At 38.8% G+C, this 14,228-nt stretch overlaps 1 protein-coding gene across 3 annotated transcripts; it reads right to left on the bottom strand.

The window, feature by feature from the left end:
• Positions 1–78: 78 nt before the first annotated feature.
• On the bottom strand, positions 79–12,922 carry scarb2a (scavenger receptor class B, member 2a). Of its 3 annotated transcripts, none has more exons than XM_026212165.1 (13): positions 12,490–12,922; positions 9,299–9,459; positions 8,505–8,652; positions 8,199–8,393; positions 7,603–7,694; positions 7,140–7,259; positions 6,885–7,063; positions 5,025–5,143; positions 4,618–4,691; positions 4,476–4,527; positions 4,228–4,389; positions 3,670–3,717; positions 79–3,386 (listed from the first exon to the last, which is right to left on the bottom strand). In XM_026212165.1, exons 1-13 carry the CDS (start codon positions 12,610–12,612, stop codon positions 3,255–3,257), a joined length of 1,605 nt encoding a protein of 534 aa, XP_026067950.1. In that variant the 5' UTR covers positions 12,613–12,922; the 3' UTR covers positions 79–3,254. The 3 variants fall into 3 exon arrangements, with proteins under 3 accessions (XP_026067950.1, XP_026067951.1, XP_026067952.1); XM_026212166.1 differs by having other exon boundaries at positions 4,237–4,389; positions 12,490–12,612; XM_026212167.1 differs by lacking the exon at positions 3,670–3,717 and having other exon boundaries at positions 3,255–3,386; positions 4,237–4,389; positions 12,490–12,612.
• Positions 12,923–14,228: the final 1,306 nt, after the last annotated feature.

The raw sequence follows: 14,228 nt of genomic DNA, 5'->3' as shown, positions 1-14,228 counted from the left end.
TCATATAAAGTTTGGTATTTCTGGAGTCGCTCTGTTTATAAATGTGCCAGGCAAGAAAGCAGAAACATGACAAAAGACTTTTCAAGAATTGTTTATTTTATTTTTTTGCAAATAACACTAAAAATGTTTACAAAAGCATTGTAGAAAGATTTGTGCAGTGTAAATTATCAAAACTAAAAATTAATATTACTTGAAATGATTTTGCACCTAACATGAAATAAGGATTGTCATTCTCAGCAGCAAAAAAATGCAGTGCATCTCAGCAGGACACGATGAAGTGTTCAGTGTTTTTAAAACCATCCTCAAAGATGTCATGAGGAATTTACCAGCTCCAGAAAACAACTGCTACACTGCTTAAACATTTTGCTACTAAAGCAAGTGAAATGAACAAGGATGGTTTGGCACTAAAAGCTCATCCCTGAAGGAGGGCATCATTCATCTAAGAAAAAAAAGGTTAGATTGCAAGTGGAAATTTCCCTTGTACCCAACATGGCACTATGGCAATCTTCCTAAGTGGAACTCAAAGACTCTCAGCCTTCCCTTTGTTATTCCAGTTGGACAAACAGTGTGTTGACAGCTTGAGAGTTGTATAACAGGAGATCATTACACACATAGGCTCACACCCCACAGATACAACACAAGCTTTCCTCCATCAAAGTTAACAGTTTTTACAACCACATACACCGTTCCATCTCGAATTTAGGACAATATTCACTTGGTACTACTTCAGAAATCTGACAGAAGACAAAAAAAAAAAAAAAATGTAATTAAGAAGAAGAAAACAGAAATGTGTTTGATGACCCCACTTGTAACATCACAAAATAATAATAATTTTTTTTTTGAGAAATGACCAAGGCCAAAGAAAAGACCTTAGTAATTCAGATAATATACTGTACATACCATTGAACATATGAAAACATAAATATTCGTCTGTCTGATTACAAAACTGTTTTACTTCATTATAAAATTAGCTTTTTACATATCGTCATACATCTTAAGTTCTTAGCTGTATTAAACATATTATAAACACACAATATTTTGCTCTGGAAAATATTTTGTTTTTCATATTTGCCCTCGCAGACAATGAGGTTCTTATGCTCTTGTAAGTGGGATATCAATGGCACTGCAGCTATCTGTGTGGAAAGCAAACAAACCAGTTATCTACCAAACCGATGTCATCTTTGGTCAAGCATATAGGGGCAAAAGTCACCACAAGGAATCTGGAAACTGTATAGAAATGGCTCAGGTTCTTAAATATCTTAAATATCAGGTTCTTTCATACTCAAGTCACATGTTACGTCTCACCAAAATAGTCCTGCGGGGTCTTTTACAGATGGAGCGGAGAAAAGACCATTTCACATAAATGTATATACTAACTGCGCGGACAACAAAACTCAAAGAGCCACTCCAATGGACAGGTAGTTCATTACACTAAAGCTTGAATTACTTTCCCTCAGTTTTCTGTTCTCATACAGCTGCATAAGACACGGCGCATACACAGCGTTTCCAGTTTAATCCTTGCACTAATTCTTTAAGATAAGCTAAATCCATGGCACAGGCAAATACGCAACAGTGTGCACTGCAATCCACGAAAACCGCGGTCGCAATTAGTAACAGATGGTTTACGTCAAATAAAAGTAACAAACATCAATCATTCCAACAAGCATCACCCAAATGGGAATGATTTACTGATACATACGAGTGTAAACGCACTCATGGGTTATGGCAACTTCAGACAGACAACCAAAAAGATTCATTTGGACAAACAGACATTAATATGACGATTCATCTTTAGTGATATTTTGTCAAGTGTGCAGCTATCACATCCTGTTCAAGTTGATTTAAAATATGGCCTCAATTCTTTTTTTTTTTTTAGCAATATCGAAGGCTCAGAACATAAAAAGCAACACAAAAATAAACTCAACAGACACAAGCAGTGATTCAAGTGCTAGAGTCTCTTTCATCCACAGAGGGTTAATATAAACCAAACGTGCACAGAAAAAAATGTGCAAACTTCACAGATTACCCCTCAAAAACCTGCTGACCTCTAACCCCTTCTGCTCTGATTCGACTGTGGGTTCGCTGGACTGTAGTTGTGCTCTCGAGATTACAGAACAGACGTGTTTTGCTGTGAAAAGCGATGGACGTAGTTCAAAGTCCGCCACTGATTGGCCATTATCGGTCTGACATTTCGTCTAGTTCCACCTTATACCTTCCTTTACCATGCAGCTGAATCACATTGTGTTCGTAAGTATCTGTAAGGCAGAGCAATTCAAGTCTCGCTTGTGAGTGTTCTACGTCAGTTGTTCGTTCATTATGAAATGCTGAAAGCTAGTACGATGTCTGTAATACGATGCCTTAAAGGAGACTGTCTGACCAGCCATCATCACTGAAATGTTTCTGGCATCAGAAAAAAACATGACTCAGATACTGTGAAATGAAGAGGACCACTGAAGTCACTAGTTTCCACTTGTTGTCACACTGCATCGCGCAAAACGGTGGATGGTGACCCACCAGAGCAGTTCACCACAGTGTGACAAAAACATGCAAGCATTGACATGCTTGCAGTAACACACACACACACACACACACACACACAAACAAACACTCTGGTGTGTACAATCAGACACACACACACACACACAAGTTCTGGATAAGACCCAGTTTTTTGTTAGCATATTAGACCTTTTAGCTCTCTAATACTCTTAAGAGGAGGTAAATCAATAGTTTATCTGCTCATTATCAGAGGGTCTGATGTATGTAGAGCTGTGTTAGTTCAAGGTCTGTCTGTGTAGACCTGTATACAGTAGTGTGGGAAGAGATCTGAAACACTTTAAGAGCACAGGCTGCGAACCCTTCACGCTCTCTCATGCTGAAAGGGTTTATGACCCTTCAGGAACTATGGACTCTGTGAGCATGCAATGCATATATCCGTTTTCAAAAGGCAAGAGAGTGTGTTTCAGGCCTCTCAGGACTAGGCAACAGAAGCCTCTGGGAACCCAGAGACGGTTGTTCGAAACTGAAGTGGGTGCTTTGAGTTTACATATGTTTTGATCGAAGATATGGCAGTTTGAAAGGCCATGCTCAAGGAAATAAAAAAAAGTCACAAGTCAAATAAGTGACCCTTGGCAAACGGTGGTGAGGGTGCGGGGGCCTGGTCCCCGAAGACGAATCGCACAGTGGAAACTAACATATAAAAAGGGTGTGGAGGATAGACGTGACGTCCTCAGGTGAGACTCCACCAGTCATCTTCATCAACACTTCTGCGCCTCTACTGGGGACATGGCGATGTAAGATCCGTTCCTCGAAGGCTGATTGGTGCGGTTCTCTGGCGAATCCTCCGCTTGGTTGCTCACTTGGGTATAAGCGGTTTCATCCTTCGCCGTCTGTACAGAACATGCAGAACCATTACCATGTGCAAACCATGTAGAGGTCAACGTTAAATGATGTACCACATGAACTAAGTAGCTAAACATCTAATCGAATGCAGAAGTATATTACTATCACCATGCAGGCGAAGCAATGAACGTGATTTGCAGAAACAGGAGATATTATTCATATTGGTATAAAACCGTTATAATGCTTAAAATGCCCAAATACAATAATACAACAAGCAAATTTGAACAAAATGAAAGCAAAATGTGTGTATAAGGGAAAATGAAGACTTACAGCAAAAGAATGAAAAGCTTCAGTAAAATCAATACGTTTTACTTCGTTCTGAATTGGGGGAAAAAAAAGGGGGAGGAAAATCGTTACTGAAAACGTAAAAGCATTATGCAACATTGGCAGATTATAAGTAAAAATATAATTCTATAAAATAACTTTTGAACATTAGTGTACAAATGTGCAAAACAAATGTTTTCCCCACTCAACCATTCATTAAAAGGTCATAAAAATAAGATAATTACTGTATATTGCAAAGAAAAGCTATAATAAAAGAACATATTTGATCAAATAATACGTGCACTAAAGCACATGCATTTCCTCGTGCAGGTGCATGCATGGGTATCAAAGCTAGGGTTAGTGCAGTCAAGGTGAATGACATTTAATTGTCTTTCAAGGCTAGGGTGTGAAAAGTCTGAGGGGATTTTAAGGGCTTTTCCATACTGGCATTTCTAAAGAATATTAACAGTTACTCCATTAATATTTTTAACAGAAAAGGTATGGTTGACCTTCAAATGACATTTATACTCTTAACTAAGCAATATAAATTTCATAAGCTCATACATTTTTTACCTTTCTCTGGCGGTTCCTGCAGACGAGGAGGATCAGGACCACAAGTAAAATAGCCCCCAGTCCCACAATGATGACTGGGAAGTTGGACACAATCGTTACAATCAGCAGAAGCGTCCTCATCTGGGCTGCAGACTCATCGTCAATAGTAGCGGTCTAAAAATACAGCAGAAAACAAAAATAAACTTTCTGAACAGAAAAATGTATGTTCCGAAGGAAGCAAGGATGACATAAAAACTCACCTCATTGACATACATGATGGGGAAAATGGTCTCATTCAGGAATTTTGTTTTGCTGAAAAAGGGAAAAAAAGGCTAATGAGACTTCCATTTTTTTTTCACTCCAGAACATTCTTTAGTGTTTTTGTGAGACGTTTTTACTCACGGGAAGCCAGAGACTCGCTTCAGTATGACATTGAGCTGAGCTCTCTTACAGGCACGAATGGGAACCCCTGTGGTCTGCAGAAAAAAAAAGAAACGGGACCATTTACTATTGGAAGTCAACCAGTATTCACCACAGTACAATCAGTCTTTGCTTGGTTCCACCCAAAACAACCTGCGGAATGAGAAGTTAATCAAACACCAACTTAATGAGTCCATTTTCCATCACGACCTGCTACAAAAACACTAGAGTTAGTTGGGTGCAGTTTCACATTCACTTGTGGTTATCAGAGTGAATCACATTATTTTTTTCCTGTCAAGGTGAGGACGGTGTATACTACTTTCAGACTAGAAACCACAAGAGCCCTAACAAGTCAGTACTGTCGCTGTAAAAGCGTCTGCACTGCTTACCGGGTTGATGTCGAGGTATGTTTCGTGTTCTTCCTCATTTGGGTTCATTCCGTCAATGGCTTTGATGTATCTCTCATCAGCTTGGTAGAAATGAGGGAATGACACAACAATGGGTGCACCTATACAGTGAAGGGGAAATAGGAACAGGAAATAGGCATTAGGTGCTGTTCTTTTATTCAGATCAGTGGTTGACAATCACCCATCCATGAAAACTACGGTGAATATGCAACAACTTCTTTATCAGCTATTGCTTTATAATGACTGGTCGTAAAGAGCGATTAAATCATATTAATGATTAAAGTCATGTCAAGTCTTATGCCAGTAGTTCGGTTTTTGTCTTTTTTTACATGGCCAATCCAAAAAGATTTAAATTGTACAACTATAACAACTCCATGACGCTTATAAATATTGGCAAGGCAGAACAACTGTACCATTCTGAAAAAACGTTTTTGAAATAAGCCTCATTTAAGCTCATTTACTTAATAAAAGAAACAGTGAAGACAGTAATATTGTGAAATATAATTAAAATTTTAAACAACAGTTTTCCATTTAAATACATTTCAAAATGTAATTTATTCCATGCTTTATTTGCAGTCTTAAAATGTCACATGATCCTTCAGAAATCATTCTGATATGACGTGTTGGTTCTCAAGAAACATTTTTTTTTATTATTATAATCGATGTTGAAAACATTTTTGTGGAAATAGTGACTCATTTTGTTCCAAGATTCTTTGATGAATGGAAAGTATAAGAGAACAACATTCAACTGTAATGTTGTAAAAGTCTTCACTTCTCACTTTTGATCAATTTGTGTCCATGTCGAATAAGAATATACATTTCTATAAAAAGAAATCTTACACTTTTGAACGATAGAGCATATATTGCTCCGAATGCAAATGCTTATGTTTGTAAGTCATAAAGATATGTAAATGATCAACGAATGCAAAGCGAGTAAAAACGCACCACTGGCCCAGTGGAGCACTTTCTAACATTTTCCAGGATCTAAAATAAAGCCCCTGCAGCATTTTCTACGACTTTTTGTTTTTTTATGCACACTAACAGAAAATGAAACTTCTTCTTTTGTTGGCACAAACTCAATGAAAAGACGGCAAGTACATGATAAACACCACCGAAAACACCAACATACTACTATTAAGTGCTTGGACTTATCATTAGCTAAGAGCAATATATACAATATCACTGATTTATTATCCCATATCCCATTCCTTAATAATACTCTAAATATAGCCATTAATGGACAGTCATGAACAATTCTAGGAATGATGACTAATCAAAGCATGTGCAAATTTCACCAGCTGTTTCCTATCATGAGTCCTCACAAGATAAAAGTGAGAGTTTACATTCGGTCAATAATAATATTAGCCGACTAGTTTATGGCGGAAACAATAGAGGCTGAGATAGCGCAATCTGTCAGAGGACACCTACAGTGAATCAAGTGCTTGAGTCATAAAACTGTACTAAAAGTTATTCATTAAGCGCTGAACCCTGATTTCCCTTTCATAGTCCAAGACTGTGCAAACAAAAGTAGACCAATTCACCTTGAACTCAGGTTACGAGGCCACCGATCGGTAATGGTAAACCCTGAAATTCAATACTACTTACATATGCTTGGTTTGCTTTGGTTGAATGTCAGTCTGGACCAGCTATTCAGGGCACCAAAACCTTTAGCACACTTAAACCTCTTTATCTTGTTAAACAAATACTAATTTTAAAAAGTTACCCTATTGCATGTTTCCTCATGCAATTCAAGGAAATTGCTTCTTTTGAAAACATCCCACACCTTTTTCACGGTAAAAACCTACTCCGACCAACACGCGGTGTGACTCAAAACAGGCTTACCTTGCCGACAGACGCTGACTTTGAGGACTCCTTTTCCTAGACAATCCCCAGCAGGCACGCAGAAGCCAGCGTTACTGGGGTTCTCATCCGGGGGAGCGAGCACATCTGAAGGAGGGGCGAAGCGGAAGGCAGGGATGCCCTTCACCTCTTTGTCAGCCACGTAACCCAAATGAATGGATCTACATGTAATAACAAATGTAAGCAACCATGTACGAGTAACCAAGTACCTTGTAAGTGTTAAAACATGTTACTTACCTGCACAGATCAGCAGCAAAGATGTAGAGCAGCTCTTTCCTGGACAGGAAGGTGTGGAAGACACTGCCATCGGTACCGTTGATCATGTTGCTCTGGTTAGACGACCACCAGTTCATCTGACTGCAAGAGAGAAAATAAACAGATGTGACCATTGTTTTTGTCACATGTTCTAATGGAAAAGGAAGGTTTATTACACACTTAATTCTCCATATTTCAAATAAAAAAAATATACACATTTCCATTAGGGTATCCAATGGGATAAGGGTCAACTGGGGTAAATGTGAAGCACAGGAGCTCTTTTCTTGAACTTTATACTTTGATATTGACTTATCTAGCATCTAATGCAGGCATGCTGTGTGTGTTTAACCTCATTTCCTAAGGTAGGAGAACAGACGCCAAGTGAGCGTGCAACAATTCTCACTATGTCAGTAAGCCAATGCAGATTATGCAAGCGTTGAGGTACCTGATGCCATTCCACGTGTCAATCTTGCCGTAGTCCATGTAGTTCTTCTCTCCAGTGTGGAAGACAAATTCACCCTCGTGGGTTCCATTTTTCTGTGGTCAGCACATAAAGTGAATTTAATATAATTCTACAGCCATCAGCAGAAGAAGAATCACATAAGTCACAGAAGGGTAAAGATGACTAGAGAGTCACCAAAGAGTACAAAAATAGTTTGTTTGGCGGCCTTGATATGAATGCAGAGTGGAAGACTAAATGTTTTATTAATGTAAACTGCTTACTCGCTGGTTCAAGGTACTGACGTTATACCTACGATTACACAAACTGCAGATATTTAATATCTGTCCTAAATATGATACATATATATAATCCCTGAAGAAGTCTAAAAGCCATTAGAGTAAACCAGGCCACTGTGTCAAGCCTGATACACTGGACAACATCTGCAGTCTACGACAGACAGGGTCATGATAACGTCATTTGCTTATCCTGTTCTGATCGTATGTGTGCTTTAGAGGTTGTGTGTGCTGTCGGTCGCACAAATATATGACCCATTTAGACTGACTAAAGCACGGAATGTGATAAAACTGCATAATTCTTACATTGTACATCAGGCCAAAATGCTCATCCACTTCTGGTCTGAAGGATTGGAGTTTGGACAGCAGCGGATCTTTGAAACCCCACAGGACCTCATGGACTGTGCGATTCATAAACACCTCGATGCCCATGGATCCCATCCACATGGACACAGCAGACCTCAGAAAGAAGGAGTAGGAGTTTAACTCGTTCATCACGGCCTGAAACAAGAGGGGAAGGATTTAAGATAATCAGTTTAACAAACGCTATGGTCAGTCTAAATTTAAATGCTAAATTATTTGGTCGCCAATGCAAAACGAATCCCTTCTTACAATGAATGGAATGTTAACCGTTATCACACGGTCAACCTCAGGATCTCCCGATGACATGTTGCGAAGAAACACAAAGCTCTTGGGATTTGTGGCAAATATTTTCGTCCCATTCTCAAGAAAAGTGACATTTTCCCTGGGTCGATATTCCCTGATAATAGAAAGAGGCATTTTATTTCGATTTACAATCAAGTCTGCATGTATTTGATCAAAAACACAGCAAAGCAGCAATATTTAAACAACATGTACTAATTTCATATATATTAAAATGTAATTTATTTATTTGATGGCAAAGCTGAAATCATGCTAATATGCCGATTTGCTGCTCAAGAAACACTCCTTAATATTATCGATATACAAATGAAAATTTCTTTCAGGATTTTTCCATGAATAGAAAGTTCAAAACAGCATAAAAAAAAAAAACTGAACTCTTTTCTATCATTATTCATATCTTCACTGTAACTTTTGATATTTTTAATGCATGATGAATGAATAAATGATGAATAAATGTATTAATTTCTTTAATTAACACATTACATTTGCAAATAATAATTTTGCAAGTGAATGATGAATATTTGACATTTAGTTTAAAGTGGTTAGGGTAACGTTTCCCGTTTCCTATCTACTAAAAGAATGAGTCATTCTAGACTTAGGTGTCAAACTTGTTGTTACTGACAACAGACATTCGTTTAGAAAACAGAGCACTTCAGACGGCCCAGAATCATGAAAATGAACATCTGAATATTGAGTACATTTCAAGACTGGTAAATCGTCACATTTAAAGATGTGTAAATCACCTGTAGGTATATGGCCCTATTTGAGTGACTTTGGGCTTCTCCTTCCCGGCCAAAAACTCATTTGGGTTGGTAACATTGAAGAAGAAATACTGCATGTAAACAGGTGGTGGTGGATTTATCCAGCCCTCCAATACTCTACTGTTCTCAGCCAGTGTGATCTCCTGTGAATGAAACAGAGGCAGAGGTCAAGAGAGAGAACCAAAGGACCAGAAAACGCTGTGGCTCTGCTTTACTCTGCTTAAACAGAGTTTCAATCAAATTTAGGGAAGGAAGAATGCAAACGCTAAATGCTGACTGACATTTTGACTGATTCCTAGAGGAGGAAGAAAAACAACATCAGTGACCCACGACACATGATGAGAGCAACGCAAACACGTGTCTCTGCTATTTGAATTTTCCATCAGAAGGTAGGTTCAGCACGGTAGTCCCACTTCTCACTTCTTGAGTGTCGTGATTTAAACTCAGACGGAAGAAAAAGGTTTATTTTGACAACACACTCATTTCAGAACAATGTCATTCATGACTACATGTAATGGACAAAGCGAGGCTCCAAAGTGTGAGTCCTCGTAACAAACGTATATAACATCCAGAGGGTTTTCCTCTAGAATGCTGCCTTGAAATGCAGATAACACTATCTGGAATAAAAAGTCATGACTTCAGCAGTGTAGCAGAGCTGGACCCTCAGTGTCTCAAAGGTCCTGACAGGAAAGTGATTCTCTAGAATCATTGGTTAAAGAAGCACCTTAGGTTGAAAAAAAAAAAGTAGTTTGTTTGTTTCAAAATCAATCAATCAAACATATAATGTGTGTCGTAATCTGCAAATCACCAATTGATTAATGAGAAACTGTGCATTAATTTACACTATTATGACCCTGACATAACATAAAGGTGTGTTTGTTCAAACAGGTCATATCATTTAAGAGTACACCTGTCTTTTGAACAGAGTTTTTTTTTCTTTTTCTCACACGTAAGCTCTGAATGGGATCTCTGTCATTAGGAGTAACCCTGTGCTTTACTATAAAGTAAAGCTCTAAAGAAAATCTGTGGCTATTCAACTTGTTCATCCATGTGTAGTGAAATCCGACTAAAGCTTTTCTTTAAAGTAAAATTAGGTTGTGCCACACACATTGCCTCTCTTTTCTAATCTTTCAGGGATTCTCAGGAGGTTTGTCAGGACATATTTTCTTTAACCCCCATACTGACAACAGTTGTTTATTACGCCTGGTTAAAAAAAAGGATGATTTTGGTCTTGTATTTTAGCTTATGGACACCAATTCAATTTTAATTGGCTAAAACCACCAGACCTCACCTTAACAAGTACAGATACACTTTTTTATGCAAGTCTTTACTCTCCAAGGCTCCATTTATTTGAAAAAAGCTGTAAAAACAAAAATAGTCAAATATTATATTCTAAAAAATATTTTTATAAAAGTATTCTGAATTTTCCGCACACATTATGGCAGCCTTCAGTGTAACATGATCCTTCAGAAATCATTCTAATAGGCTGATTTGGTGCCGATTTATTATTATTGTTAATAAACTGTGCTTTTAAATATTTTTGTGGAAACCATGAACTTGTTTGTCAGGCTTCTTTGATGAATAGAAAGTCTAGCATACAGTATATTTGAAATGTATCTTTAGAAACACCAAACGTTTGAATGGTAATGTACATGATTGTGTTCTCTATATCCATTTAGTTTTTCTTGCAGCTATTCAATGGAATATGTTTAGAATATTTCTAATTATTAAAAAATGTATTATCCAAAATGAATCAAAAAAGGTTAAAACACGATTACAAAAAAACTTACTGCATTGACCTCAACACAACCGCATGCTCAACAACCTTGAGAAGAGAGATCTTTGAAGGTCCTAATGGACATCAAACCATGTTAGAAAATGCTCAACGCTTTGATCGCTTTGATCGAGCAACTACAGCCAAGGTAAGGAAAACAACAAATGTTTGTATTTAGATAGTGAGATCACTTGTAATTTACGTGAAAGTATAACAGTACTAAATTCTAGTAAAGTGGATACCAGAGCGTGTCTTCTGCTTGTAAGAGTACCAGCAACTGGAAATTATTTTATACAAGCAAAGGAAGTTGTAACTGTCAAAAGAGATAAAACACTGAAGAAAAACTGCCTCAGAGCTGCACACTGCCTCACATATACAAACTCCTTAAACATGCCACCCATTCCACGCCCTACTCACAAGACACACATCACCTGAGGGCTTGAAAAAGTAGTTTTGTCTAGAGAACTAAAGCCTGAAGGCTGAATGTGACATGTTCGAGTGCCACAGTTGACTTACTGAATATGAAAAGTGCACAGTGTATAAGCTCAATTGCAAAGCGTTGAAGCAACCGTCAATAGATGGTACAACATCCAGCAAAGCTGACTTCTCCCACAGACCAGCACAAACACCCACCCATGAATTCCAGGTTAGGGGAATCTCATTGGACACCGAAAACTACACTTGGTTAAAAATACTGAGGGTGGAGGTCAGAATTCCAAGTATTTTTCCAAGGAGAACCGGCTGAGACCCTCCCCCACAAGGCACACATATAGCCCGAGCACACCTCCCCCTGCCATATACACACAAGATCTGTGAATGAACAGCCTTTACCATTACATTAAAGACAAGGAATTCACTCTCCGGTATTGTGCACCGGAAAGCATTTAATTCTCAGGCAGGCAGACAGACAGCATCACTGCTGAAGTGGATCTGAGAGAGGGATGGGGGGAAAAAGTGTTTTCCGCAATATGATAGGCTTCATGGTCACAGACAGCGACCAGCCCACTGTAATCAGGGTTACTAACAAACCCACATTTACATCACGGTAATTTAATAGCATGTTTTGCCAACCTACACGCTAAAGAGGGGGGCATCAAACGGCCAAAAGACAGGTTTGTAGTCTACGTAACGTGAAATTATGTAGTCTGGGTCTCACCGCGAGCAAGAACAGGAACTTGTCTCCCACGTACAGAACCATTGAAGAGATTAAAAGACAGCATTTAGACTCGTCTGTTGCATGATTTCGAAATGCTTACATTAAGTGATATTAACGCTAGCAACTCCGCGTGATGCTCTGAAGCTTCGTGCAGGAGAACGCTGGCCCTGAATCACTGTAAAAGCCGGCTTTCTGCGAGAACACGAGCTTTTGGTAGAATTAAGCACTTTATAAAAGACTTACCTTTTTTATCCGTTCCTGAATCATTGTTTGGAAGACTTGGGCCACCAGAAGGGCGATGCCTAAAATAAGCAAATGAGCGCACACGATCCCGGTGGCGTAAATGGCACATGATCTTCTAGTCATGTTTGATGATTCAAATTGGCTAATCTGTAGAGAAATAAAATATAAAAATAACACTTTTCTTTCTGTCTGTCTATCTCTTTTTCTCTCGTTCTGAACTTCTACTGGAGAAGCTCCCGGTATGTCTCCGTTTTCCCCTGATAGCCTCAAAGGCAGACAGGCTTTCCCTCCTCTATCATGGGGTTGAGACGCTCACGGTGCCGCTGATGTGAGATTAGAGGAGCGTTTCTGGGAGCCTGAGATATATCAGCTCTGGTAACAACAGGAACGGAGGTGTTCTCCTCCTCCCTCACTACATTCAAATGAGCCAGTCATGCATAAGAAACACACTTTTTGGAGAGAGGGGCGTGTTAAACCTCCCTCAGGGCTGAGGTCACAATTTAAAGGGGTTTTCAAAACGGATTTCTGTGTGCCTGTCAGAACGACAAAGTAAATATTCTGCACACTTCTACTGCCCTGACCAAATTATACGTTAAGAAAAAGACAAATAATTGATTTACTAACAGCAAACATACAGAACCGCAGTTATAATTCATGTTTCGTTGTAAAAGCGTAAGACTTCGTATGTAGCCGGTTCCCAAATACAGTAGCAGTGCATTTACTGTATTAATATAGTACAATAAGTGCTTCATTTGGGTATATGTGCGGTTAAAATAAACAAACTTGTCATACAAACAATAACACTGCGCTGACGAATCCACTGGAACAGACGTTAAAGCTCAGGGGGAGGTTTTTGCTTTTAAAAGACATCAACCGTGAGACCGTTAGGTCTTAATTCGAGTTCCGCTATCTACTGTCGTGTCTCCTTAAATCTCTTGTGAATGAACATGAATAATGGGCGGCTCGCAAGGTAAGTGATGATTGTCGCATCGCCTTTGTCAGAGGAGCTCGCGATTCTATTGGATGACGTCTTCCCGGACCACCGTCTAGGACCGCCCCCGGAGGAGGATGATTGGCCGAGGGCCCAGAAGCGCGATGCCGAATTTGATCGACTGATTTCGGGGCGGAGTTTATTTAAAGGGAGCCCTCAGAGCTGAAGCACGCTGGAAATGAGATGTTGCTCTCGCATCCTGCACCTAAATTGGACGAAGATGGGAGTGGGTATCTCCCTACTACAGAAAATAAAGCTACGTGTAAGATTCTGGAGCTGTTTCACTACCATAATTAATTATAATTATTCTTTCGATAAATTTGAAAATATTTTAACTATAGGCTACGTCTGAATCCTAACCCCAACTGCTAGTTTGGCCATATTTAATCTGCATTTACATTTTTTTCTTTTTGATAATGTTACAAAAAATATTTTGGATATATATTAAATTGTACAAAGCTTACTGTCACTTTATGGGTCAGCATAACTCTTAGGAAATGAGTATAGTTTCCAGAGTTTCTGATTTGAATTCATGCATCACTAGAGTAGTTTATGACTAATATGTATGTAACCTATGTAATGAATTACCAACATTGGTACCTGTTTTAACCCTTAAAAGGGCCGGAAAAGACCTTAGAGACAATTACTTTATTGCTGTTCTTTACATGTAACAGTTATCAGCATACCTCAAGGTCACTGGCCTTGTCACGGCATGCTGCCATGTTGCTGATAAAAACAGTTGAGTTAA

The sequence above is a fragment of the Carassius auratus genome, chromosome 30 (genome assembly GCF_003368295.1).
Source record: "Carassius auratus strain Wakin chromosome 30, ASM336829v1, whole genome shotgun sequence".
NCBI lineage: Eukaryota > Metazoa > Chordata > Actinopteri > Cypriniformes > Cyprinidae > Carassius > Carassius auratus.
The sequence above is the reverse complement of the archived record's forward strand: the minus strand, read 5'-3'. Positions and strand labels throughout refer to the sequence as shown.